A 26,825-nucleotide genomic window follows, 5' to 3' on the forward strand; every position below is an offset into this window, starting at 1 on the left:
CGTACAGTCTCTTTCAAAATAAACTCACTACATCAGGACAACACTGCAAATTGTTTTTTTCCTTCAACAACAAAAACACGTGTATTGGGTGAAAGTCAGTGTTTGTTGGACCCATCCACCCCAGTTGGACTTTTGCCACCTTAATTTTATTCCTTGTCCTGCCACCTTTACCCCTGACGCTGCCAGACACCATTAAACTATAACAGCAACTGGCCGCGAATCATGCCAATGTAAAAGAATGCCTTTTTCGTGCCGGCTTTCGATGCCTTCTCAAAGGCCACTCTAAAATATTCAGTTTGATCACACAACAAAATGTTTTGAGGGAGTGTGCTATTGGCTTGCTGACTGCAGGAATGTCCACCAGAGCTGTTGCCTGTCAACTGAATGTTCATTTCTCTACGATAAGCTGTCTCCAATGACGTTTCCCTGAATTTGGCAGTACATCCAACTGGCCTCACAACCGCCTAAGTCAGTTACAATGACAAACTGCTGTTGGGTCAAGACTCTGATGAGAACGGCAAGCACGCAGATGAGCTTGCCTAAGACGAAACCTAATGGTACATGTAGAAATTCTTTGATTGTGCAAATCATTTGTTGCATCAGCTGCCCGGGTGGCTGATCTCAGACGATTGTACATGTGAAGACGCAGGATGTGGAGGTCTTGAGCTGGTGTGGCTACATGTACATGTGATCTGCGGTTGTGAGGACGGTTGTACTGCTAAATTCACAGAAACAGCATTGGAGAGCCCCCTACATTTGCAAAAGCAGAAACCACGTACATGCATTGTACATGCAACCACATTTGATGCCTCCCTACAATATCTGGTTCATGAGATATGAAAGGGGAAGTGGCAAAATGGTGTGTGTGTGTGTGTGTATGTTTCTTTCTATAGTTAAGTTATGTTATGTGAATCTATTTAGGAGTTATGCGCCTATTTGTTATATGCCAAAACTGTGGCTTCCAAAGGGTGGGAAAATATTTGTGGATGGACTGACCAGCTGATAGAGCGACCTGTAGACCTGCTGGTTGCAGCTAAAAGAATTATCATCATGGTAAACATACCTACCAAACATCAGCATATAAGCATTGTCCTTGTGAGCATGTTAGCATGCATCTGTTACCATTTATCTTAAAACACCGCGTCCCAAAGTACAGTGTATTGTTCTATAGTTTTGCTCTCTACAATGACGGTGCAAAATACAAAGAGAGAAACTGGGAAAATACTGAATACCAAACTGAAGTGAAAACAGGAAGTGAATATTAAATTAAAAGAAATGGAACTAAACTACAGTATAGTAACCCTAAATGACAAGTAGGTTACGCATGCACACAGAAAGTCATTTGCACACATACAGTATGCCACATGGTCATTAATCCTCTTACATCCCATCAGCATATGAAGTCAAATATCTACTGGCATTATTTTGTATGCTGTTTTGTGTGTGATATCAATACAAGATCAGTGGCTGGAGCTTCTCGCTCTTTGAGAAACATCTGCAGTGTGTGTGTGTGTGTGTGTGTGTGTGTGTTTCATAAAAAGAAACATTTGCAGACAGAAATTCTTGACACGCAAGATCTCGTTGGACAGCGCGGTACTGAATGAATCACAACGTCTGTTTATTGATGATATGCTCGACTGCTTTTCCACTGTGCACAATCCATGTTTTAAAACACTCACTGCTGCTCACATACAGTACGACAAGAATGAATTCTGGAGCATAAAAAGAGGGGCGGGGAGCAAGATTTCAGAGCACGGTACATAAATATGAGTGAGTTTACATGCACAAAGAGATCCAATGACAAGATTTTTTTTGCTACTTTTGCTTAAAGGCTGGTGGCTGATAGAGGAGCGGGGTTCGGGGGGCAAGGCAGAATTAACAGTTTTACAGTACAGTACTTGGTTTCCATCACATCACCAAAGGGAGAGAAGCAGGCAGACAGTTGCTATGCTAAGAAAGAGAGAGAGAAGTAAATGGAAATGATTTATTAAGTACAGGTAGAGATGGTGAGGGACTGAACCTGCAACACAGGGTCAGAATAGAGGCCACTTGATCCCATTCTGGCTGTGTACTCTCACAATCATGACAGAGTGGAAATGTGGTGGATCAGACTGGAGGTCTCAGAGTCCAAAGACAATGACAGGGGGGAGTTGTTACCTATATAGATGAGAGAAGTGTGAAGAGAGGGTCTGTAAGATGGGAGCTGACAGTGGGAGCATCAGGTGGCCAGCCACAAGCGTACACATCTGTGTCTTCTTAAGTTAAAATGTCTTCTGTTTTTTCTTTGTTTCCTTACATCGCACTATAGTATACATACTGTACAACACCCACTGAACTGCCACTGTGTCCCCAGCAGGAGTGAAGAGAACAGAGAGGTGGCGCAGGTTTCTTACACTAACATTCAATACTTAAACACGGGAGGGGACTCGCACTCGAATCACGCACACACACACACACACACACACACACACACACATACATACGTTCGCACAAATGGAAAGACGAACACATAAGATTTAATGCTTCACAACACAGTCGCGTAATGTACAAGAAACTTCATCTTTAAAAAAAAGAAATACAGGAACCTTCTTCAGCTATATTACAAATAAAACATTTAGTCCTCTCCGGCGGTTTTTGAAAACACTAAAATATCCTAACCACACATACATACAGTGGTGTTGGTGGCTTGATAGCGTAGTCCTTGTTTTTCTGTGTGTTCGACAGAGACAGGAAGGTACAGAGAGAAGAAGCCGTGTGGTCATGAGAAGATTGAAGTGGCATAGGAAGGATTGAGTGGTCCTTTCAAAAGGGGGAGGAAAAAATAAAAAGAAACAAAAAGTGCCAAGGTAAAGTGAATTCAAGTAATGTGTGCTCTATACACAGGAGAAGGAGGGAGGAGGGAGTGAGTCCTGCGGCTCCGACACGGCCACTACTGGCTCTTCCTGTGTTCAGTCAGGCTCGTCGATGCATCTATGGGTGTTTCTCCGCGGGCGGCTTTGGACAGGACGTCCACCCACTTGGCCTGGAGTTCTGCATCTTGGGCACTTAAGAGCAAAGTTTGCTGGGTGTGACTGAGCCGGAGTGAGTGTTTGATCTCCGATTTCTCGCCTCCTGATGGTGGTACGACGCTCACTTCAAACCCAGGGAGAGGCACCACCCTTGCCCCCTTGGAGTCCTGCAGAAATTAGCAGAATAGGTCAATCAGAGGAAATCTGGTAGCATACAAAATGTTTTTTTTTGTAAAGAAACATGCTGCGAATACAGCTTGTGACAGCTTGTCTCTAGAGCTGCAGGAGAATATATTCCACCAGGCACGTATAGTAAACCCTCCGCTCTCCCTTCCCCCTCTTTCTTTCTGTATAATCAGGAAATGCTTGTCCAACTCCCATTAATCCTAATCTTTGGAATGGCAGCTTTCTGCGGTGGGATTGGGATATTAGTCTTGGAAATGAAACCACGGGAGGCTTTAACAGGCTGACTTCCCTTCTGTGCCATCCACTATGAATGACAGACAGAGTCTTTAGCAGAAAAAAAAGCTTTCTAAACATGATTGCTTTGGGAATCTTCATTTAGAGCAATCATGTAAACCACTTGTGAAATGCATCTCCTTGGAACGTCCAGAGCAGATTTATTGCTGCACACTGAGCCAAGATTTCCAGGAACTACGTTAAAGCCAAAGGGTTGCTACATCTGGTCAGTGCAGAGGAGTCGCACAGTGGAGCAGCGCTGCCGACAGCAGCCGCAGCTATACCTGAGGTCAGATTCAGGACAACCAAATCCTCCTGGCCCAAATCTACAGAGCACAGACAGTGTGCAGACAACCTGGCACAGGCAGGATTGGATAGATCTGACTTACAGTACACATGCTCACTGATGTGGCCAGGCGCTACACTGTACATATGTCCCGACTCAGAAGGAGGAAGTATAGAGGGGCCAGACGGGTGTAGCAAGAGGATCAGCGAGGTGACTCAGGCACACTGTTAATGTGGCCATGTGGGGGAACTGTAGTGCAATGTTTGACCTTTATTTCTACTATGTTTAATGCAACAGGGGGATCACATGTACTGTCCTAACCTGCTCCGTACGTCAGCAAACAGGTTAAGCAACATCTTGCTTACTTGAAAAACGGCTCTTTTTTTGCACGTGCTCCAAATCCAACCTTTTTTCATTGGTCAAAATCATAATCATCAAAATTGAAGACTGTACATTAAGCTATACAGTTATATACAAGATAGTTTTGCCTTTATTTCATAGGACACAGTTAGCGTGAAAGGAGGAGAGACAGTGGGGATGACATGCAGCAAAGGGCCGTGGGCTGGAATCAGACCCACGGCCACTGCGGCAAGGACACAGCCTTTGTACATGGGGTGCCCACTCTACCAGGTGAGCTAGCGGGCGCCATAGTCAAAACTGGCGCTGACGTCCTTAATCTTTCTGTATCCATTTTCCTTCCTGTCAGCACCCAACATGGATTAAGAGAGACTCATTTACGAGGTCGAGGAAACTTAAGAAAATTATGTAACTATGAATGAATAATTTGGACACTTCATTGGCGGAGAGACAAATCACAAACAAAAAAAACCTGCTCTGCAACATAGCTTGTAGCTTAACTGGACATTTTTTGCGTGTGTGCGTGTCAGGAATAGGTGTGAGCGAGCAACCAGGACGAGAAATGTGACCTGCTTCTAAATATGCGGCACAAAGAGGATACAGACATTTCGTGCATGAGACGTATATAAGACGATAATGCGGACCTGCCAATGCCTACAACCCTCCGTTCACATGAGTCAGCTGTCACTCTGTCACAATTAGTGGAGACTTTAGTCTGCAGTGTAGTTCATAAACTTTACGAATGAACCAGAGAATTGTAGAGTAACACTGGGCGTCATGATCAAAGAATGTTTTTGTATCATGTGTACATCCCCCTCTTTATTTCTCGATATTGCAAACATGCACAGAAGGGTTCAGCATGGGAAAAGCATTGCCTTTTTTATTTTAAGACAGTGTTGGAAGGTTTTCTTTTGCAGCATTTAATTATTATGCCCAAAGGCATTTAAACAAAGTTTTGTTTTGTTTGTGTTATTCTAAATTTAACAAATTTTAATTTTTACTGCAAATGTTTACCGGTCCCAAGGGTCATTTATCGGTCGACTTGGTTACTAATAACTGGTGTTGGCCCTGAAAAAAAATCTCACTCGACCTTTAGTGTAAATACTTAATATATAATCCTTAAATCTGATGATAAAAAACGTTGGATATTTTCTAATAAACAGCATAAAACTCTCTCCAAATGTGTTTGTGTTGAACTCTTACCTGCCCGTTGCTCTGCAAGTACAGCACCAGTGGCTCAGCCTTGGTGACGGCCACCCACATCTTGGACCAGCTCTTCCCTTTCTCCTGCACTTGAAGGTGGCCACATAGCAGGCAGTTCTCCCCCGTTAGAGATGTCTGTCTCTGAAAAGATAATGTAGAAGTACATGTAAAGAGGTCACACCTTTATATATATATACACTGTACTTATGTAACCGTGTTTTGAAAGGTGCTATAAAATACAGTTTATTGTTAATATTAATGATTTAAATAAGCTTGTATCTGAAATCCATCTGAATCATATTTCGGGGATTTGAACTTGATGAGCAACTGACAGCGGAAACATTATGTAACGAAAATGTAGGACACAGTGAGATTTGTACATGGACAGGTGTTCAAGCTCCTGCTGCCCCTTGTCTAATCCTCCTATGGCCTACAGCTCCCCCATGTGGTGACTCAGCTCACTGCACTAGAGCGCTTCTGGGGGATCTTGACGCTATAACGGCCTGAATTATTTTAAGACCACTTATATTTAGACAATATAAATAAAAGGTATGATTGTTTGCTTTTCAGTATAGTAAGAGTAGGCTGTACATCCATCTACAACAGCTCAGACAGACAGACAGACAGACACTGGAAGCAGCCAGACTGTGGAGTCAGCGGAGACGACTGGTCCTTGTTAAGCCGAGATCTTATTATGATATTACTCAGCAGAGAGGGATTAGTTGATCTTTCAATGTGAATCATAAATGCAAATGCACTGCACGTGCACAATGTGTGTTTATGTGTGTGTGTGTGCGATGACTTCACACAACACAGTGACTTTTAGTATTCGACACAGAGAGTGTACCGGACTTATGAGTAAACTACTGTGGCTTCTTCCTCTCTCTTTGTTGCCAGCAGCGCAGTCTGGCTGCTGAACCCTGGTTGACACTGACTGCTGGTATACTGGGAGACATGGATCTCATTGGACTGGCATGAATCGAGGCAGAAAACTGTTATGCACATGCTGTTAAATGTTTCTGTGTGTGTGTGTGTGTGTGTGTTCTTGTTTTTGTTTGCCTTGGAGTGTGTGTCTCACCTCAGGCGCAGCTTTCCTCTTCTGTTCACTAACACCTAGAGTCTCCAGGCTGAGGCTGGCTTCGAAACACTCCGGGCACACTCGGCTTGTTTTGTTGTCCAAGGTCTTTGAACACTTTGCACAGATGGCCTGCAGAAGGACAGAGACAGAAAGAGAGATGGCGTTGAGGAGCCGCTCGGTTGTTAACAGTTAATTGTCCGAGAGAAATGTTTCCACTTGTTCCCTGACTTCTCTCTCTCTCTCTCTCTCTCTCTCTCTCTCTCTCTCTCTCTCTCCATCCTTTCATTTCTAACCGACAGTGTCTACATTTCCCCTGTCCCATCTGTGCTCACCGCTCCGCAGGACTTGCAGTGGTGTTTGCGCTTGGTGAAATTGAAGCTCTCGTTGCAGCCTTTACACGTTTGCTTCTCTTTGTCCTTTTTCCTGGAACTCTTCTGGAAAACATAACAAAAAGAAAACACAGGATTCACGTGTCAAGGTCGTCGGTCTGTTCAGTTTCAGCACGACTGAAGGAATGTCTAACGGCTCGTCTTGCTTCATTCTTTGTTTGTCTGGCTGCATGTCTTCCATTTCTCCTTTCTATTAACAAAGACACAGACAGACTGACACTAAAAGAGACACACTATCCTTCTCTCAAAGACAATGGAGGTCAGATGGAGGTGTCCACAACAGCACAGGCTGTCGGGTTGTTATTATAGATGCATCGTGGGGTAAAGAGTGAAATCATCTTACTATATAATGATGATAACTCTGTCTGTGGGTGTGTCTGTTCCACGTTTTTCTCCTCACTGACTTGGTCAATCCATGTGAAATTTGGCACAGTGGTAGAGGGTCATGGGAGGATGCGAATGAAGCAATATTACATCAATTGGCCAAAGGGGGGCGCTATAGCAACCGGTTGAAATTGCAAACTTTGAATGGGCATATCTCATGCCCCGTATGTCGTAGAGACATGAAACTTTGCACAGAGATGCCTCTCCTCATGAGGAACAAATTTGCCTCAAGAACCCATAACTTCCGGTTATATAGATTTTCCGCCATTTTGAATTTTTTGAAAAACACTTAAAATCGATCTTTTCCTAGGAAGTTTGACCGATCTGCATGAAACTGGGTGAACATAATCTAGGGACCAATATCTAAAGTTCCCTCTTGGCAAAAGTTGGAAAACTTACTAAAACTGAGCTTCTTTAAGGCAATGAATATTGCGGAGGGCGTGGCTCATCACATAAAGGTGTATAACATCTCAAGGGTTTCGCCGATCACCACGCAACTTTGTAGGCATAGGCATGACCACACATAATCTGAGGGGACCCCTCCATTATTGACCCCATCAAACAAAATGGGGGCGCTAGAGAGCTGATTTCTTATCTAGGCCTAACTGCCATATCGGTTTTTACTAAACTTGGTAGATATGTAGAACAGGACGCCTCAAGGTGACTGGAGTGGGCAACTGTGCGCTCAATGGGTATGGACTAGTATTCTTTTAATACAGATAACATACCACATTTTCTGTTCACTGCTATAGGTTCAAGCTCTCTGTTTCAATTTAATGCCTGTTTTCACTTCATTAGCCTGATTAGGCCTCCTCTCATGGCGCAGACTGAAATCCGCCTGGGGGAATTTACTCAGGGGGAGAGGAAATAGCGTAGGTTGAGGTGTAAACATGACCTGCAGCTAGCAGGCTAGCGGGCTAACAAGGGTCTGTCACTGCTGTTGAACGCACCACACAAGAGCAGCATCCTTTCATCTCTGCCATTTGTATTATTAGTTGTTTTCTAAAGTTATAAAACAAGGATATAGACAAAGTATATTTCCTGTGTGTAAAGTCACCTCCACCCCTTCTCTCAAACTAGCTGGACACTCAAGAATGTCAAGAAACAGGAAGCTGTGCATTCTAATACTGATACTACCATACCATTTAGCATGCTAGAAAAAGATTTAGTATGTTCCAGTGTGTGGTATGTCAAGTGCATTACACTAAAAATACCAGGATGTTCTACTAAATCCGGTCGTATTTTGCAGCCAGCATGCTTTTCTGGCTATTCTGACCCACAATCCTCTGTGCTGTGAAAGATACGACACATCGACTGAACTGCAGACGGATGACAGCTCATTAACAGCTGTCAGAAGCCGCAATGACCGATGACAGTGCGCTCAAGTGATTGATGACCAGTAAAATAGATACTAATAACTGGAATATTGATTGTTTAAGTGCACAAAATAACCACAGAGACTTCTTGCAACAAAGGGGACATAATTATGAAAATAACGACAGAGAACTGCATGTGTAATTTTACTGTCGTACTTATAAGATGATAGAATCTACAATGTATGCAGTTAAAACTACACACATTGCAAAGTAACAACAGCAGAGCTTCAGCAGTCTTTCATTTATTCCTAAGGTAGCAAATATATAAGCACGAGGGTCAGTGTTCAAGGTGCAATGGTATGACAAAGTAGTCCTGATTGTTACTATTACTTTGTAAGGGCAGCTGCAAAAAGTGGAGAAAAAAAAAAGTATGTGATTCGTGATGCACTCAAGGTTCCTAACTGAGTGAAGTGACCCGAAAGAATCGAAGTGGCAGCCATGATAAGAGCTGTTAAAATACTCTAAATGTTAAGGGAAGGTGCTTCAGTGGCTCCTGTCTTATCTCCTTTAGCATAGGGTTCACTGGAGCATCCTTTATGAGAGGAAAGGAGATAATGCCGTCCCACAATGCCGCGTGGCATTTAAAAAACGCATCGAGAACAAACTATTGGCCTATCTTGCATAGAATCAACAATTGTTTCCATGCAATCATACTAAACAGGATTCATGTCATGAGTGGACAGGATGAAGGTTTTGCACTGCAGCACAATGACAGCAAAGTCTACTCTATTCTATATGATTTCCAACTTAAAGTAGTTTTTTCATTTGCCGGACTGTCCATGTTTATAAAGCCTGCATGAAACAACATATCGAAGATGTGTTTTTAGTCGTCCATCTTGTAGTTTCACCACTGCAGACCCACATCAATAACATCCGCCATCGAGTAATTACAGAGCTTAGTTTAGCTGCAGTTGGATTCTCTCAGTGCCACAGTCGTCTTCATGAATTCACATCCTCCTTTCATCTCATGACATTTTCCAATGAGATCAAGAAAAAGTGTTTAGTAAAAGACAACCGCACCCATGGACTTGACCTCGCATAATTGTGCCAGGATAGCTCCACTCAACTTCAACCTGAGCAAAGCTTCAATCAGCGAGAATGATTGCAAACACCTGCACAGGGCTGCACACTTTAACACCATCATCAGAGGCAGGTAACGTTATCAGGAAACAACAGCTAACTAACACCACGTGTGCTAGCTGATGACATCAGTTAGGTGTGACATCATCAGACTGATGCAACAGTGCAATCAGCTGGCACACCTACTGTTTCTTGACATCTCAGCAGTCTTCTAGCAACTCAGAAAATCTTTCAGTTATAGAAACTTGGGCAGCAAATAGAAACAAAATGCAAATGAGCTGTTCATAATGCACTAGAATCCCGTTTAGTAAATTAATAAAAGGTACAGAGTGCCAACAGTGCAATTGTATTTTCAAATCAGCCATTTTACCGGATATTTAGAAAACACTTATTTTACATTTATTAATTAAACCATAAATATTAAGCCTTAAAGGTAAAAACTAGATTAACAGCAAGGCAAAATGGGCAAATGGCCTGGGGCCCCCAAGGGTTAATGTTCAGCATGTGGCAATTTGTTTGTGGTAATTTGATTAACTGCAAATTAGTTTGGTGGCACTGTGTGCACAATCAAAGTACACTGTACTCGCTCGACCAGAACAAAGAAGTAAATCGGAGAAATAGAACATTATTTTCTGATTGTGACACAGCGCTTATGTATCAACAAATACACACACAAACATCTCTGTGTAACCCTGCAGGAAGGTGCTGCATTACTCTTCTGTGTGAATTCAGCTGAAGCGTATGCTTCTTCCTGTTGGCTTGGCTTCTCTGCTCTGTGAGTGTGTGTTTCAACCTTGCCCTGGATCAATTAGACGCACAGACCTGCAACTTTCACCCACAGAGCAGAGGAGAGAGGCAGAGACAGCGGTGTATGGCCTAGTCGCTACGATTTTAGCGACCACTTCCCAAAGGTTGACACCCAGAGACTTCCCGAACGAACCAAAATAGGATGAAAATAAGAAAATACAGTCAGAGGGAAGGATTTCTGCAGATAAAGGCATGGCTAGTGGGTCATAAGTGATGACTGAGAGGGATTCCTTTTGTGTGAGTCGATGTTTTGTTTGTTTTTTTTAGGAAAATCCTGCATTGTATGCCTTCAAGACACCATTTTTAGAGGAAAAATCTAGTTTTAGAGAAGTTATTTTTACACTTCATATTACACTTAAAGGGTGCATATTCCTAAATACATAAGCGCTTAATCAAGTTACAAGCTAGCTACTAGTAACTAACTAATACACACACAACATACAGACTGTAGAAGAATGAGGGAGACCATAAGGGCCCACGGATATTTATTGCCATGGACTAATCCGGCTCTACATTACAGTACCTAATTTTGGAAATGAGATTTTTAGACACAGTTCTCATTTGTTTACAGTAATCTAATAACATAATTTATCAACCAGTGCTCCTCACTGTAGGTGCAAAAACCTACCTTTTTATTTCTATATATGTAATAGTATCTTACCCTTTCATGCAGTCTTTCACTGTCTGAGTCGATGGATGTGTTGCACCAGGGACCCTGAGGAGAAGTAAAACACACATTGAGCACCAGCAGCTCCTGTCTGAAGACAGATATCTCCACCACTAGGTGTCAGTCTGCTCCTTCTGAATCAAGTCTTCTGGCCTGTGTCAAGTTACGCTTGGCCGGTGTCCAGCTCCAGCCAGCCCAAAGTGGGTCAAAGCAGATCCATAAGAGTTTTGTATACACTTTGACTTGGGCTTTCCCTATTAGGTCATGAGAGAGTTCTGGGAGAGGAGACTCACAGACGCTACGTGTGCAACTGTCAGGGATGGAAAGAAAGAGCTTCTTTATGTGTGTGTTTTGTGTGTATGATAGTACTACATCCATAGATGGGAGAGCGGCTCAGGCAGACAAAGGCCAGACTATGACGGACTTGTTTAGTGTACCACAAGCCTCTCGTGATTCATTGCACAGGATGAGCCACTAATTGAGCGATCAATGCGCTGATTGATCAGGGGTGGGTGAGTTAGACTGACCGGTGACTCAGGGGGGTGGTCATCTTCCCGGGAGAAGGAGCTGTTGAAAGCTTTATTGAATGTTTCGCTGTTTTGTTTGTGCCGTTCGATCGTGGCCAGGATCACCTGAGAGTCAGAAGAGATTTAGAGGACAGTGGAAGAGGGATGGAAAGAGAGGGGGACACAAAAAGAAATGGATTATTGATCAGACACATTGACATTAGAATTTATTTATTCTCTTTGTACTTGTCCCGAAACGAGGGTCAGATTATTACATGCTAAATTGCAGAATTACAGCATGATGAAAAGGATTAGAGTGGAAAAGAAGAAGATGAAGGCAGACAGAAAGCCAACTTTCCTTTCCCTGCCTGATTAGGAAACAAAGGCAGCGTGTGTGGCGTGCTGTCTGGCCTGGCCACGCAACAAATGGATGACACCAGCAATGACATCACAGCTCCAAAAGCATCATGGTCCTCCTGCTACAGCCTCATGGTCAGTGTCCGAGCCCAGAGACCAGCCCTGCTAGTAGTGCGTAACCTTTTCTTCTCTCTCCAAAATCTTTTAATATATTCCACTACTATTTTCTGAATGCTCGCTCTGTTGATTTAGCACCCATTTCATGCTCACACACAGACTAAAAACACACATTAAACCTCCCAAACCTCCTCTGTAATGCGCCAGCCTGCAAAATGTTATAATCAGCTTTGCTCTGCTGTAATGGGCTAAATGAGCAATAATGAGGAGCTTTATTAGAGAATATAATTCCCAAACACACTGAATGAGTGTGGGGAGGAAATCTTTGCTAATTCTATTCTCTAATAAAGCAGAACTACCAAAGGCACAGGCCCAAAATGCTGCACACAGCGTGCATGGGTGACTAAGACCGTGTGTGTGTGCATATGTGCGTGGGTGTACTACTGTAGCTATGCAAGCATGTGTGTGATCCTTGCCTGAATCCAATCTTCTTTCTCCTCTGCTGTCCTGTAAAGCAAATAAAACAGCATGGGATTATTTTAAAAAAGCAATGGCTGGATTATTGCAATATTCACTTTAGACCATGCTAGCAGACATGAAATAAACAATCATAATCTAAACCAGCTTAGTTTGTTGGCTAGGTATTTGAGGTAGCACATGCATCTTTGTAAGTGTAAGTAGTTGTGTCTAGCTACTGTATTTACAGCAGCAGCTAGCTTGTAACGAAGCTAAGTGGCTAACTTTGTGTTAGCAGTTGTTCAGACTGCTGGATATGCTACTGACCTAGCTAGCTAACAGCTAAGCTGATTTGTGAGCTCTGGTTAGCATCAAAATAAGAGCCACACTTAACAGCAACAATTAACTGGTTAATTCAGATTTACCTCTGCAGTGTTTTGACTTTAAATATGTTTCACAGACAAAGACAGACAACTCAGAAGAGCAAATATGCAGAGTACTTTCTTGAGCTAACACAAGCTAGCTCGTTAGCTTGTTAGCTAGTTGGGCCTGCTAAGGTGACAGGTGTTAATACCACAGTTATGAAAAGTGATATTATGAAATAAAAGTCACTGTGTAAAAGAAATTGTGATATTATTTTAAAGTTTTACTGGTAAAAATAACATCTTTTAAATCGTACTATGGGGTGATACGAGCTGTTTTTAATTTTAAACAGACTAGAGTTATAAAACAAAATTTATTTAACGAAATAATTATGAACTCCAACTCCGTTAAAAGGCCTATAATAATAATAATAATGATAATAATAATAATGATAATAATAGTAAAATAACATTTCATAATAATAAAATGAGCTGTAGAGTATTTTGCAATTTATATAGTTATGCCTTCTTATGATTTTTAAGGGATAGTTCGGATCTTTTTAAATGGGATTATGCGAACAACTAATCCATGGACAGTACATACAGTATATGTCAGTTGGCACACACCCACTTTGGAGAAGCAGGAAGGGGTACAACCACTGAAGGTATAGCAATGTACTGCTGGGGAGGGCTCAGCAAGAAAAACACATTTTACCCACCTAAAAAGTCCCATTTAAAAAAATTCTTTAACACTTTAAGTGTGCTATATTGAGAATATTTTCACCACTTTACCTTTCCGTCAGACAGTAAAATGTACGAAGGGAAACTAAGGCTGTTAGAATGCTTTTCTCAAAGCCAGACTCCATTGTGAAAAACAGTAAATTAACTTTGGCATTAAAAGAAAAAAAAAAAAAAAAAGTTAATTCGATTCACCCAAGTCACACAATAACACAAACAAACTGATCAAGGCAGCAGTGCACCTATGCCAACAACTCCCATGTTCAGTGAGCTAAAATTACAGTTTTTGACAAAGGAATCTGGTGGCTTTGACGGGAACATATATGGGGAACTGTTAACAAATTATCGGAGCAGGCTGTCTGATGGTATAGTAAAGTGGTAAAAAAATACTCTTAATATTGCATACACTTACACTGTTATAGATTTTTAAGCAGCTAAAACACATTTTGCTGCTGCCCCCTGATCCACAGCAATACATTGCTTAGCTTCTGTGTCAGTACTCCTGCTGCTTCTCCAAACTGGATGTGTGCTGACTGCCATCAACTGTAGGTAATACACTGACTATACAACCACACTTCAAAAATCAGAACTATCCCTTTACATAAAGTCTTATTTCTCATAATTCATTTACTATTGAACACTTTGTGGGCTCAATATAAATGAACTGCATTTTATACGGTAACAGCACATTTTCAAATGTCAGCTCAGAGTCTGTAGATTCAGATATCTTTACCTGGCTTGCAGCTCCAGTGAGCGCTGCTTGCCAATGATGGCAAATGTGTGAGGAAGGTTCTGCTTCACATTCTCCTGCACCTGAAGTCAAGACACAGAGGAAATTGGATTTGCAGCCACCCGACTAAATAAAAGGCCAGGGAAGAAAACAAAAGACATCTAACAGGATGAGAAAGCGGAACCGCACCTCCATGCCAGCGATATCAATCCTCTCTCTGACACTGAACTTCTGTCCCATCAGTCTGAGTTTAGGCACGCAGTATAGCACCATATTGTTGAACTAGATCAGAGACAGATGATGCAGTTGATGAGAAGTACAGATAGTAAGACTCATATATACAAAGATCCTCCTTCAGTGTGGTATTTCTCAATTTCACACTTTAGTTGTCTTACCAAGTAGAGGTATCGGTCTTGTGCTGTTCCATTTTTGGCTGACATCTTCTTGATATGTCCTTCTTTGATGAGCTCATTGGCTGGGTTAACTATGTCCTCCTCTCCTCCGAGCCTCTCATAAACCTCCAGCAGTTTGTGCATCTTCTCCTGCAAACAAAAGGCAACAGGAGAATGAGAACAGCAGAGGCAGAAGCTTGAGAGTGGGAAGACAGATGGAGCTGTACACCAAACTCCACCAGAGGGGGTTATTTTATTATCAAGTAAGCCTCTCATTCATTCATGGGTTTCCCAGCAAGGCAGGAAAGCAGGTATTATATTTCGTTATTGATCCACAAGAGCATTTGTCTGCTTGAGTTGTTTGTAAGGATGTGAGATGCGAGCGAGATGGCCAGACAGAGGAAAGAGAAGAGGAGGATGAGTGTTAAAAAGTCAGGCTTCCGCAAGCTGTGAAACTCGAGGCAGGAAACAGCAACTTCCTGTCTGTACTAATTCAACTCGTTCACTCCCTCAGACAAACACATGCAATGTTGCTGACTGACAGAGCATCATCAGCAACTATTTGATTGAGTAACACATTAGCTGGTTTCTCTAAAGCTCAATGAGACAGCAAAGGGAGTGTTGAAAAGAGTTTGGAAAGGAATGACGACAAAAAGAAGAAATGCGAGACAGTGAAGCATAGTGTCGAGTCAAAGTCTTACCATTTTCCTGATTGCTGCATTGGAATGGTTAGCTGCAGTCGAGATTAGCTCCAGTGCCTCTGTAACAAGCATTCACATATAAGATGTTAGCATAAAATCCAGCATTAACAACGATAAGATCATGGTGAAGTAAAACAGAATCGAGCACATTAGTACAGTTGTAGCTCACTGAAAAACAAGAATTGTCACAAGTGTCACACTCGCTATATCATATAAATTAACAGGATAAAAGGCCTAACATGCACTGTCTTAACATTAAACACACTGCATGCATTAGGCTGGCTTTTAGCCAGCAGAGAGCTTTGTGAGCACCTGAGTCAGCCATCTTAATCATGGCCTACATAAACAGAAGAGACACTCAGCCGGAGGAAATGAGGCCAAAACAACTGTGATGAACTGCTTTTTCAACTGGAGAGGATGAGAGAAAAACCCCTCCACAGACTCCAAACACCACAGTGTGGTGAAGTTAATGCTCAGGTAAATGGAAACGCGGATGTGGGAGGACATCAGATCACATAAAATGGAATTTTGGGGCATGAAGAGAGGAGCAATGACGTAGAATGTGCAATCAGTCTCTACCAGGCAGGAGGTGAGCTGCACACAGAGAGTCACACTAACTACTGTGTAAATGAGGCACTGGATGTTCTGCCATCGATTCCATGATAGATTAAATTATCCTGTTAACCTAATGAGGGCATTACTGAGGCTACAGTACGTCTCTCTCCACACAACACAAAAACTGTTTATCTTAAAGACCAACACATAATTTTATTTTATTTCATCGCATTGATTCTTGTTGGTGTATAATGCCGAAGGAGTACTTCACCTCCCAAATGACCACTTGTATATCGATAAAAAAGGTGATTTTTTTTCCAACAATACAAATATTGTGTGCAAAAATCACTTTTGCTAGCTTGTGTGAGTCTCCTTGCATGTCAATTAAAGGGAGACTTTGCCCATTTTCAAAATTTATTCTTGTTATTTCTATGGTCCAAAAATATTAGTTAACATGAACAACTAAAACTCAAATTTGTGATGTCATAAATATAAAGTCTGGAGCTGCTCTACAGACAATGTATTACGAAAGCTGTTTTAGGGTGCTTTCACACCTGCCCTGTTTGGTTCGGTTCAATCAAACTCAAGTTCGTTTGCCCCCTAAGTGCGGTTCGTTTGGGCAGGTGTGAACACAGCAATTACAATCAGGTGTGCACCAAAACAACCGGACTGAGACCTTCTTGAAGAGGTGGTCTCGGTCCGGTTACAAATTAACTCTGGTGCGGTTCGTTTGTGGTGAAAACAACCTCGATCTGAACCAACTGCAGTCCCATGACACATTGTTTGTGTTAAATATGAGCATCTTACAGTCCTGGAGGATTATTAATGTGCACCTCCTCCTGTACTGCCTTAATATGCACATTCAGCACATCCAATGCATCAAAACATTGCTTTCTAGTTGGAGCCGCGCCTCGTTTTCAAACTGTATGGTTTGACTAAAATGAACAATGACAGCAATATAGTCCACGATGAGCAGCGCTAAAATCAACCTGCGTAGTTGTCCCTCCATTGTGACATTAGAGAGTGTCACATTTATCTTGCAAGTGTACTCTTCTTCAACGCTTTGTTTACTTCCTGGATTTTTTCCACATGGAAATTCTGGCCAATCAAGAGCAGCTTTCTCGTGCAAGGCATTTGATCTGCTCCACTTAAAAATGCTGCCGTGAGAACACGAACCAACTCTAGGTAATTATGCAGCTTTGTAACAAATAAGTCCCTGATTCAGACCAAAGCAAGACAACTCTAGGTCTGAACGCACCCTAAGATGACGCTGAGAGCACCCAGGAAAATGTTCTGAGTATGTAGGCACATTTCTGTCTCAGGATTGAGAACACTATGATAGAATAAAGGTCATTTGAGTATAAAAAAGTTTGAGACTTATCTCTGGTTTCTTGCTTTGAGAGAGAGTAGCTCATGTTCACAAATACTGAATGAACTTTTCTAGGCCATGGAAATAACACACTGGAATTCTTAGTTTTAGTGTTTAGCTCCCTTTAAGCGAGTTCAGCTGGCCCTCCTCATCCATGATAAAAACTAAAAAGACTAAAAGACTGATAAAGACTGTGATGCATTTGTTTGTTGCACTTTGAAGAAAGTCAGTTTCTGGAATCTTATCTGTGTCTTTCTGGAACGTAAATGCCAAATGGAAAAAATGTGATGATATTTATTACAAAGAACTGTGGAAACAATGAATCAAAGTATTATCAAGGCTAAATCTCATCAACTGGCTCCTTAACAAGGTTTGTTTAAAAGTGGAGCAGCAAGGAGCGACATCTAGAGAGGGTCAGCGTTCTCAAACAAGATGTGTTCACATACAACAAATGACGCACGATAGTTCACAGACAGGGGAAAGTGGCTGTGACAGCGAGAGCAGATATAGACAGTGTACAACCGCTCAGACAGTCTTTTAAATCTTATCAGGAGCTCCAGTTTTACTTTGTTTCCTTCAGACCTGCTACTGTCTACTCCTCCACAGCCACAGAGCTACATAACTCAGGGTGAACACAAATGCTCATCTGTGCATTATGAACTCGAGTGGACGTGTCTTTGCTTCACCTGCACTTTCTGGAATGTAAGTCTGCATGGGTTCACCTCCTGTCAGCTCTTTGCATTGACATTATTGTGTTCATGCCACCTCTAATTACTGCATAAAGTTTAGCTGAATGACAGCACTCACATTTGGAAATCCAGATCAACCAAGTCCAGACATTTGCTCTTTATCTTTATGAGGACACTGGTATCTAGACGTTTCTTGTTTTTCTATTTAGTTTAAAATAGGTAATGAACTACTTCATGTAATGCTGTACGTTTATTTTTAAGTTCATTTTCAGTCAAACTTTGTAAAAATAAAAGACAAAAACTATTGTGAGTGCATCAAACCATGAACCCTGTGGTGGGTTTTGACAGACCCAGACCCAGACACCAAGATACACGCGCTATATTCACACCTCGGCTATCAAAACACTAATAGGTGAAAGTTAAAACTAAATAAAGGTTGACAGGAAGACAGACTGTAACTGAAAAATTTCTCTGCAACCTGCAGTTGATCAGTGGTGAAAGAGCAGTATGTGTGTTTCACAGTGAAAACAGAGGGTCTAATGTCTCACTCTCTGCGTCTTTTCGGTCCAGAGTGTCTTCAGGCAGCTTCTTCAGGTAGTCTTTGAGCAACAGCTCGTAGCGAGGAATCCTCTGGACCGGCTCCAGCATGTGGTGCTGCAACGTCAGGTTCCCACACACATCCTGTTTCTGTCGGTCCAAACACAGAACAAAGATTTGAACTGATTAATAGTAAAAACTTCAAATTTGTAAAGAACACTTTATCTTTAAGTACAGTGAATTTCCAGCACAGAGCTTTTATTTTGAAGTGCCCTTTTCTGCTGTAGAATGAGACAGCTGCTTAACAGAGACAGCAAACTAGCTCGACACATCACCAAACACAAGTATGACGCTGAAAACATTAAACTGTGTGGACCTTGAACTAATGACTGAGGAGAAATCTGAACCCTGTGGCTGGACCAGTTGAAAACCACTACAAGAGAAACAAAAATGCTCCTAAAACCAGTTATGAATCAGAGTATACTAGTCATAGACAATCATTAGAAACATATGACCAGGTTTTTCCTAGTACACACAGTTGTGCATGAGAAGAGGAAAACAAACTAACAAACAGCAGAGGGGGTATCCAATTGGACGACGACAAACAGAGACACCTACCTGTATATTCTGGACCACACTCTTGAACTGTGAAGACCGCTGCGTCCAGGTGTTGACCAGGTCCATGGCTCGGTCAAAGTTCTTCACATACTCTCCGTACATCTTCATGAACGGAGCCAGTTTCTGGAGGATGTCTCCAATACGAGGGTTGGAGTCCCTACAGCAAACACAGCAAACATATGGGTTAATCAAAGGGTGAAGTCAAAATTCAGAATCCTACAGTAGGTGCTGCTTTCCTCCAGAACTTCATAGTTTTCATACAGTAGTATGAATCTCTGATTTGACAGTTATTTGAAACCTCTTTTTTATGTCATATACAGTATCTTGTTTGTAGAAGAAGAAAACAAGTATTATCACCATTTTGTCTTTTTATTCTAGTATTTGTTTAACTTCCAGGTGGCTCTTACATGTAAACTAATCAAGTCACAAATCTAATTCTGTTAGCTGCATTGTCACATCTACTTCCTGTAGCTTCCACTTCATCTTAAAGGGAAGTTCAGCTTGTCAAAGTTTTTATTTTGTCTCTTGACAACGGGCATTTTGAAATGTTCAGTTCGGAGGAATGAAATTATGAAATGGTTTGCCATCGGACATTACACGTTTAACAAGTGCAGCTGCTTTTGAAAAGAGGTTGACATCAGCTCATCTCAAATAAGAACCTTTATACGACATTCTCTTGGTCTTTTTATCCTCTCAATCACTGTATATGCTGTTTTTGAAATACTGCTATCACCTTTGGGCTGTAGATTTATTTATTTTTTTCTGATAATTTAGATACAGTGAGAATACGTGTTGTCGTTGTTGTAATTGTTGCCATTAGTAGTTTTATTGTTGTTAATTGTTTTTTTTTGGGTTTTTTTTTTCTTATTGGTTTTGTGGTTTTCCTGTTTTCTTGTTGTATTTTGTTCCTTGAATTGTTGTTAGCATTGTAGCCTCACAGCAAGAAGCTTCCTGGTTTGAAATGAAGGTGAGGCAGCCCCTCTTTGCGGAGTTTGCATGTTCTCCCTGTGTCAGTGTGGGTTTTATCTGGGTACTCCAGCTTCCTCCCACAGTCCAAAGACATGCAGGTTAATTGGTGACTCTAAGGCCCTGTTTAGACGACAACGGTTTCTCTAAAAACGGACAAGTCTGTCCTTTGCGTTTTAAAAAACTTCTGCGTTTATATGACGACGTTATTGAAATGATCCCCATTCACACGGAGCCGCAAAATCTACTAGAACGCTGTAGTATGCACGCCAGGCCAATGGGTGGCAGTGTCAATTTGCAAAGCAACACCACGACATGACGCCATGCGCCTGCGCTGAAGCGCCTTCCTCTACCACGCGGTGATTACAAACTAAAACAAAGAAGACACAATGGCGTGGAAAGCATGCACGACGAGGTGAAGTTGCTACAGTAACAGATCTACACTTCACTTCAAATCAACAGGGTGAGCAGCACAAACAGAGCTTGGCATTGTTGTTGTGACGGTCAGCATGCCTAGTGACTGGAACTGTAATGCACATGTGCGAAAAGTCTCCGTTTTCAGAGGAACTGTATATTGCAAGTTTACATGACAACGGAGATGCTGCCGTTTCCAAAAAGTTGCATTCTGGAACCTGTTTTCAGGCACCCAAAACGCCGCTGTCGTGTAAACGATCGGCCAAAACGCAACTAAAGTTTACCGTTTTCAGTTGAAATCGACGTTGTGTAAACGGGGCCTAAATTGCCCGTAGGTCTGTCTCTATGTGTCAGCCCTGTGATAGTCTGGTGACCTGTCCAGGGTGAGAGGTGGACCCCACCTCTCGCCTAATGTCAGCTGGGATAGGCTCCAGCACACCTGCGACCACTAACAGGATAAGTGGTTAGGGAAAATGAATGAATAATTTATGATGTAATGTTTGCTTGTGTGGACCCCAAGAAGAGTAGTTGCTATCTTGGTAGTGGCTAATGGGGATCCAAACAGTAGAATTAGCCTGTCCCAGTTAATTAAAGGTATACTATGTAGTATTTTAATAAAAACCAATGTATAGACTCATCTTATACCAAAGTTTCCCTCTCAGTCAGACCAACTAGAAGTGTGTGGTGGTGTATTTATCTGGACAGACTCTACCCCCTGCTGTTATTTTCTTATTTTCATCTTATTTTGCAGCGTTCGGCATGTTCCTGGGCACAGCGCTCCAGATGCCAGATGCTAAGCAACAGGCATTGAAGAGCATGCTACAAAAATCCTGGACACAGCACCGAAAAAACGCACGTATCGCAAGACAAAACTCCAACTGGACAAAGCTAGGGTTATGCTTTCACATTCACTTTCACTTGGGATACTGTTTACAAATAGTAGCCAACAATTTCTGCACAGTATGCGTTGCAAAGCGGCCATATCTGTGTTGGGACATTCCTGGGCACAGTGCTTAGGTGAAGTCGGGACTTTATAAAAAGGTAGCGACCAGGTAGAAGCACCACATACATTCAAGAGGAAGCTACAAAAATTGAAGACACAGTGCAGATAAAAACACAAATATAGCAAATTAAACAGCAGACAGCAATTCCTGCACAGTATATCTTTAAGTTACTTGTCTGTTTTATAAATGCAAATACTACCAGCTGCAGTTTAGGAAGGAAATCCTCAAAATCTGTTTCCAACTTAGTGAAGTTTGTGATTAGAAGTTTGCTTTAGTTGATTTCAATTATATATTTTCCCCTGGAATTTCACAGATTAACATTTTGAGACGTACAAAAGTTATATTACCCCAGATATTCTTTAATAGTGAGAAACAAAATGAAGGCTCATAAAAATTAGATTCATTTCAAGAAAATTACTGAGAGATTGCCCAAATTAATCCTTCTGATGAAGTTTGTTCCTGAGGTGCACTTCTTTTCTGACTGTGTGGCTGTGTATCAGAATTTAAGCCTTTCTATCCAGCTCAATAGATTTTAATGAGTTCCAGAAACTAATGTGAGGGGAAGCGTAATGTGACAGGTGATTTCCCTCAACACAGCCCTCTAGAGGAGTCATTATCTACCAAGGGTGGCTGATGTTGGCACAATAACACACACCGGGGGGGGGGGGGGATTTCCTGCTTACTGCGAAAAAAGACAGAAAGTGCGTTCACTTGCAAGTCTGACACACACACCAGAAACACACAACCTAGAAACCTGACACCATTGAGAACCTGACAATAGTGCCCTCCACTGCCGCCCAGCTGTCACCAGATTTACAGCCAGCACCAACTGCCTAACTGACCACAAACACAGCCAAACCATCTTTACAGTGACGTCACGCTGATGCTATTTGGAGAGCTGTGTTTGTTCCTCACCATTCTCCAGTGATGCGTGTCTTGAGCTCAGGCAGCAGGAACTTGTCATGGAAGCAGTAGATGGAGGAGATGTTGGAGAAGATCCCTGTAATCACGTCCTGAGGGATTCCAGCCTCTGTGAGCTTAGTGCAAAATACCTGCAGGGGCAAAAAAACACAACATATGTATACAAATACTTATACAACTGTTTCCAAAAACTCCCAAATCTGGCTCCTACTCATTGAGCAGGCATGCAAATATTGACAGAGAAGTTTAGATGTTGTTGTTTATCCACATAAACATTTTCTCCAGCTTCAGCTTCTTAAGTGTGACCGGCAGTGGTACACGAGTCCACTAAGACTTTACTACTCAGGTGGCATTATGGGGATGGATACATGAGTTTGATTTGGTTTTGATAGTGCAGTACATCAACTAACTATTATTTCTTTAATTAAATTGTTTAAATAAAATGTTATAAAATGATGAAAAGTGCCAATCACGATTACCCAGAGCCCAAGGTGTCGTCTGACAACATTTGAGGGGCTGAAGCTGACAAACATTTGGCTTTTTGTGCTTGATAAATAATTTTAAAGGGACACTCCACCCACAGTACTTTACAGGTCAACAACAGTTCACTAGTGCAGGTTAGCTCTACTCAGTATGTGAAAACAGCTGTATTACTTGTTCTCAGAAAAGGCGCTCTACATCGTCTACAGTTGGTTTAAAATTAGCCATCGGGCCAACATCACATTCATTCTTGCATCCCTACATTGGCTTGCTGTAACATTCAGAATAAACTACATGATTCTGTTGATTGCATATGGACCAAATCATTGTGATGTCTCGCTAATAACAACAATCACTTCCCGGCAAACAAAGGGGCAATTGTTTTGCATTGCAGAGACAGGTGAAATCAGCAAACTTGTTTATTCCTATTGTCATTTTCATCTGTAACTGTAACATTTAAAGACATATAGTTAAATACAGTGGTCCAACCTTTGGTACGTTACTGCTGTGCTAATTTTATGTACTGTGTTGCTTTGCTAGTGTCTTTGAAAAACCATAACTACCGCCATGAAACTAAGCAATGTACTGCTGTGACCAGGGGCCACAGCAAAATGTATTCTAGCCACCTAAAAAAAACCCCAGTAACAATTAAAGCGTACTCTACATTTGAATGTTTTCTCCCCTTTAACAAACACACCAGCCAATCAAATTAAAGGTAAACCAGCAGCTCCAGGGTTCTGCGAAGACAAATTACTGTTTTTGTCAATGGAGTCTGGTGACTTTGAGATAACGGCTTCAGTGCCCTGTCGGAAAGGGCTGTCTGACAGCAAGGTAAAGTGGTGAAAATACTCTAAATATAGCGTATACTTCAACTTAAAGCCTGTTGATTTCTTTTTGTTGGGACTTTTCTTATGTGGCTGAAACCTAATTAATCAAGGCAGCGTTTGCTCAGCACCGCTTTATTTTATGTATCTGACTTTATCTGGTCTATAAGGCATTGCATCATTGCATGACTTTGCCCCCAGTTCCATTTCTGATCTCTTAATTCCCCATTCTGTGTCTCGACAAATACTGTCCTAAAATCTCAGCCTTTTATCCATCCCCCAGCTCCAGCTGAAAAACTTAAGGTTATCGTGCCTTTGCTGTTTTAGCTCCAACCCTCTGAAATCATTTTTCCAAAGTGATAAGATCTGCTGAATCTCTGGACTGTTTCAAGTCACTTCTAAAACTCATCTTTACAGATCTCCTTCCCTGTCTGATGGTTTGGTTCTTTTAGTTCGGTCTGTCTCTCGTTGTGCTGTGTTTTATACTGTCATTTATTTTTACTCTATCTTTTCATTTAGAGTTTTCATGTGTGTGTGTGTGTGTGTGTGTGTGTGTGTGTGTGTGAAGCACTTTGTAGCTGTGTGTTTTAAAAAGTGCTATTTAAACAAAGTCTTACTAACTAACTTGTATTATGTCCTTTGTGACTCTGGAGGAACTTTGTCAAGTCAGTAACCCTGATGATGTCCTAAGTGTTACTGTAGCTCAGCTTGCAGCCGAATTTACAGCATTAAGTCTGGAGTTTGAAAGACGTGGGTGTTAATCATGCAGGGAGGCTCTAATGAAACACATGAAGGATTGCATTATGGAAAATGTAGGATCCATGGTATTTAGAGCCTGACCCATAGCAGGAAGTAAAGGTCAGGATATCTCTACCTCTGGTGCTCCAAATTTTTCCCTTGTGAGTGCCACAACTTTATGGAAGAGCAGCACTAAATCAGTGGAGAACCCTTTTAAATGATTATAAGAATGGTTAGCGTATCATTATCAGCTATCAAATCTGTTAGTAGCAGTCTTATAAAGCTCAGGTTAAGCTTCAAAACCAAGCATAACCTGTCGTAACTCCTGTCCTAAATTCCTTCACCCATCACTCCCATCACCTTCTGCCTCCCTGCCAGGCACAGCGAAGCAATGTACCGTTTCCATGGAAACCAGTGTCGTGCGAAAGTGCTGTGACAAAAACAGGAAGTTAACTGTGAGGGTTCTCTGCCCTCAGTAGCAAATAAACCATGTCTGTTCTGTTACAAGGCAACAGTGCATCTCTGTACCACATGAACTGAACAAAGAGGAAGACGACTCAACCACTGCGAGTGAGTTCTCATCACAGACACGAGGGAACACAAATAGAGGCTGAAATTAGGCTGCAGCAAATATACAGTAAAGGCGTTTACAAAAATGAGAGATGGTTGCAGAGATGAACCAAGAGCAGAGTGCAGGAGGAGGTCATGACTTGTGACGGTAAAGAAAGGGAACAGTTTATTCTGACGGCCTACTGATAGTAGTACTAGTATTAGTAACATTTAGCTAAGATTCAACTGTTTAGCTTTGTCTGTAGATGTTTAACAGATTATGAACATACTCTCATCTGAACTTGAACTACTGACTCAACCATTCACTCAAGTTCAACTTAATTATCCTGAGAATATGTAGGTATGTTCTTGATTTTCCACATAAAGTCTATAGATAATCTGTTTAACATCTACAGACAAAGCCAAACAGTTGAATCTCAAATACTCTATAAACTGTCCGTGGGTGGACCATCCAAATAAAATGTTACCAGAGACAATAATAAAGATGAAGAAGAAGACATACTTTATTAATCCCTGAGGGGAAATTCAATTTTTTTCACTCTGTTGTCATACATGCAGATCTAAAATACACACACGTGCACAAACAGGACCTATACATAAAGGTTGCAACAGTATGAGAGTTTCACAGTACGATAACCGTGTCAGAAAATATCATGGTATTAAGGAGTTTATCTTATTATCAGTCAGGACGACCGATCAAGGAATGAAAATTGAAGGGCTGTTGTTAAACAAACGTTTTATTACTGTAGTTGAAGCTTGCAACCATTTTGTTAATAGAAGTTTGTGTAAAGAGTCTCCCCTTTATAAATAACTAAAATAAAGGGGAGATTCAAGTCCAGTTGCTTTTCTTTTTCAATATCGTAGATAAGCAAATGTACACAGTATGATAACTGTCAGCTAATATATCTTGGTATACCCTGAAACAGGTGTATCACTGCAACCCTTTTATTATACATGCATTAAATGGCTGCCCATGAATAGGTGCCCAATCAGGTGGGGGTTTAGTGCCTTGGGAGTGTCCAGGAGGGAAACTAGCACCTCTCTAGTTAACAGTCCACACTCCAAACTTGGTCCTGACGGGGACTTAAACTAGCGACCGTCCAGTTCCCAAGCCATTTTCCTATGGACTGAGCTACTGTCACTCTGTTAGTGAAAGTATTTTCAGAAAGTGTAGTACTTGCCAACCTGGTGGTTTGAACCTTTAACCTCTGTGTCCTCAGATCAAGTTATTTATTAACTGCACCACCAGACATTGAGACATCATTTAAAGGACTTCTCATTTAAATAGGAACAGTTACAAAACCTTCACTTGCTGCAGCTACTGAAACTGCTTTTAGTAGTCAACTAAATATATTTGGGTTTTGGACTGTTAATGGAATCAAATATAGAAACTGAATATGTTAACTTGTGCTTTAAGAAATGACTATGTCTTGATACTATATAGAACAAATAACCAACAGATTAACTAAAATAATAGTCTTGTCCATCAGAGCCTTGAGAAAAGGTTAGGTCAGAGCTACATAGAGCTGACAATCATTTTAATGATTTATTAATCTGTCGATTACACAATTAATCATTTAGGCTAGAAAATGTAAAAAAAATGGTTAAAAATGCTCATCACAGTTCCTACAGATCAACGTGACGTCTTCAAATTGCTCCTTTTGTCCAACCAACAGTTTAAAATCCA

General features: G+C 41.5%; 1 protein-coding gene across 1 annotated transcript in view; it reads right to left on the minus strand.

The window, feature by feature from the left end:
• Positions 1-1,594: 1,594 nt before the first annotated feature.
• fgd (faciogenital dysplasia) overlaps positions 1,595-26,825 on the minus strand; it is an 86,513-nt gene continuing 61,282 nt past the window's right edge. Inside the window, exons 6-19 of the mRNA XM_050065415.1 lie at positions 22,521-22,657; positions 19,222-19,378; positions 18,615-18,753; positions 15,454-15,512; positions 14,756-14,902; positions 14,550-14,642; positions 14,364-14,443; positions 12,551-12,581; positions 11,622-11,726; positions 11,089-11,142; positions 6,724-6,825; positions 6,392-6,520; positions 5,314-5,454; positions 1,595-3,175 (exon numbers count right to left, since the gene is read on the minus strand). Of these exons, the coding sequence (XP_049921372.1) occupies positions 2,930-3,175; positions 5,314-5,454; positions 6,392-6,520; positions 6,724-6,825; positions 11,089-11,142; positions 11,622-11,726; positions 12,551-12,581; positions 14,364-14,443; positions 14,550-14,642; positions 14,756-14,902; positions 15,454-15,512; positions 18,615-18,753; positions 19,222-19,378; positions 22,521-22,657 (1,620 nt within the window). The 3' untranslated portion in view covers positions 1,595-2,929. The remainder of the gene's footprint in view (positions 3,176-5,313; positions 5,455-6,391; positions 6,521-6,723; positions 6,826-11,088; positions 11,143-11,621; positions 11,727-12,550; positions 12,582-14,363; positions 14,444-14,549; positions 14,643-14,755; positions 14,903-15,453; positions 15,513-18,614; positions 18,754-19,221; positions 19,379-22,520; positions 22,658-26,825) is intronic.

The sequence above is a fragment of the Epinephelus moara genome, chromosome 16 (genome assembly GCF_006386435.1).
Source record: "Epinephelus moara isolate mb chromosome 16, YSFRI_EMoa_1.0, whole genome shotgun sequence".
In the NCBI taxonomy this organism is placed as follows: domain Eukaryota; kingdom Metazoa; phylum Chordata; class Actinopteri; order Perciformes; family Serranidae; genus Epinephelus; species Epinephelus moara.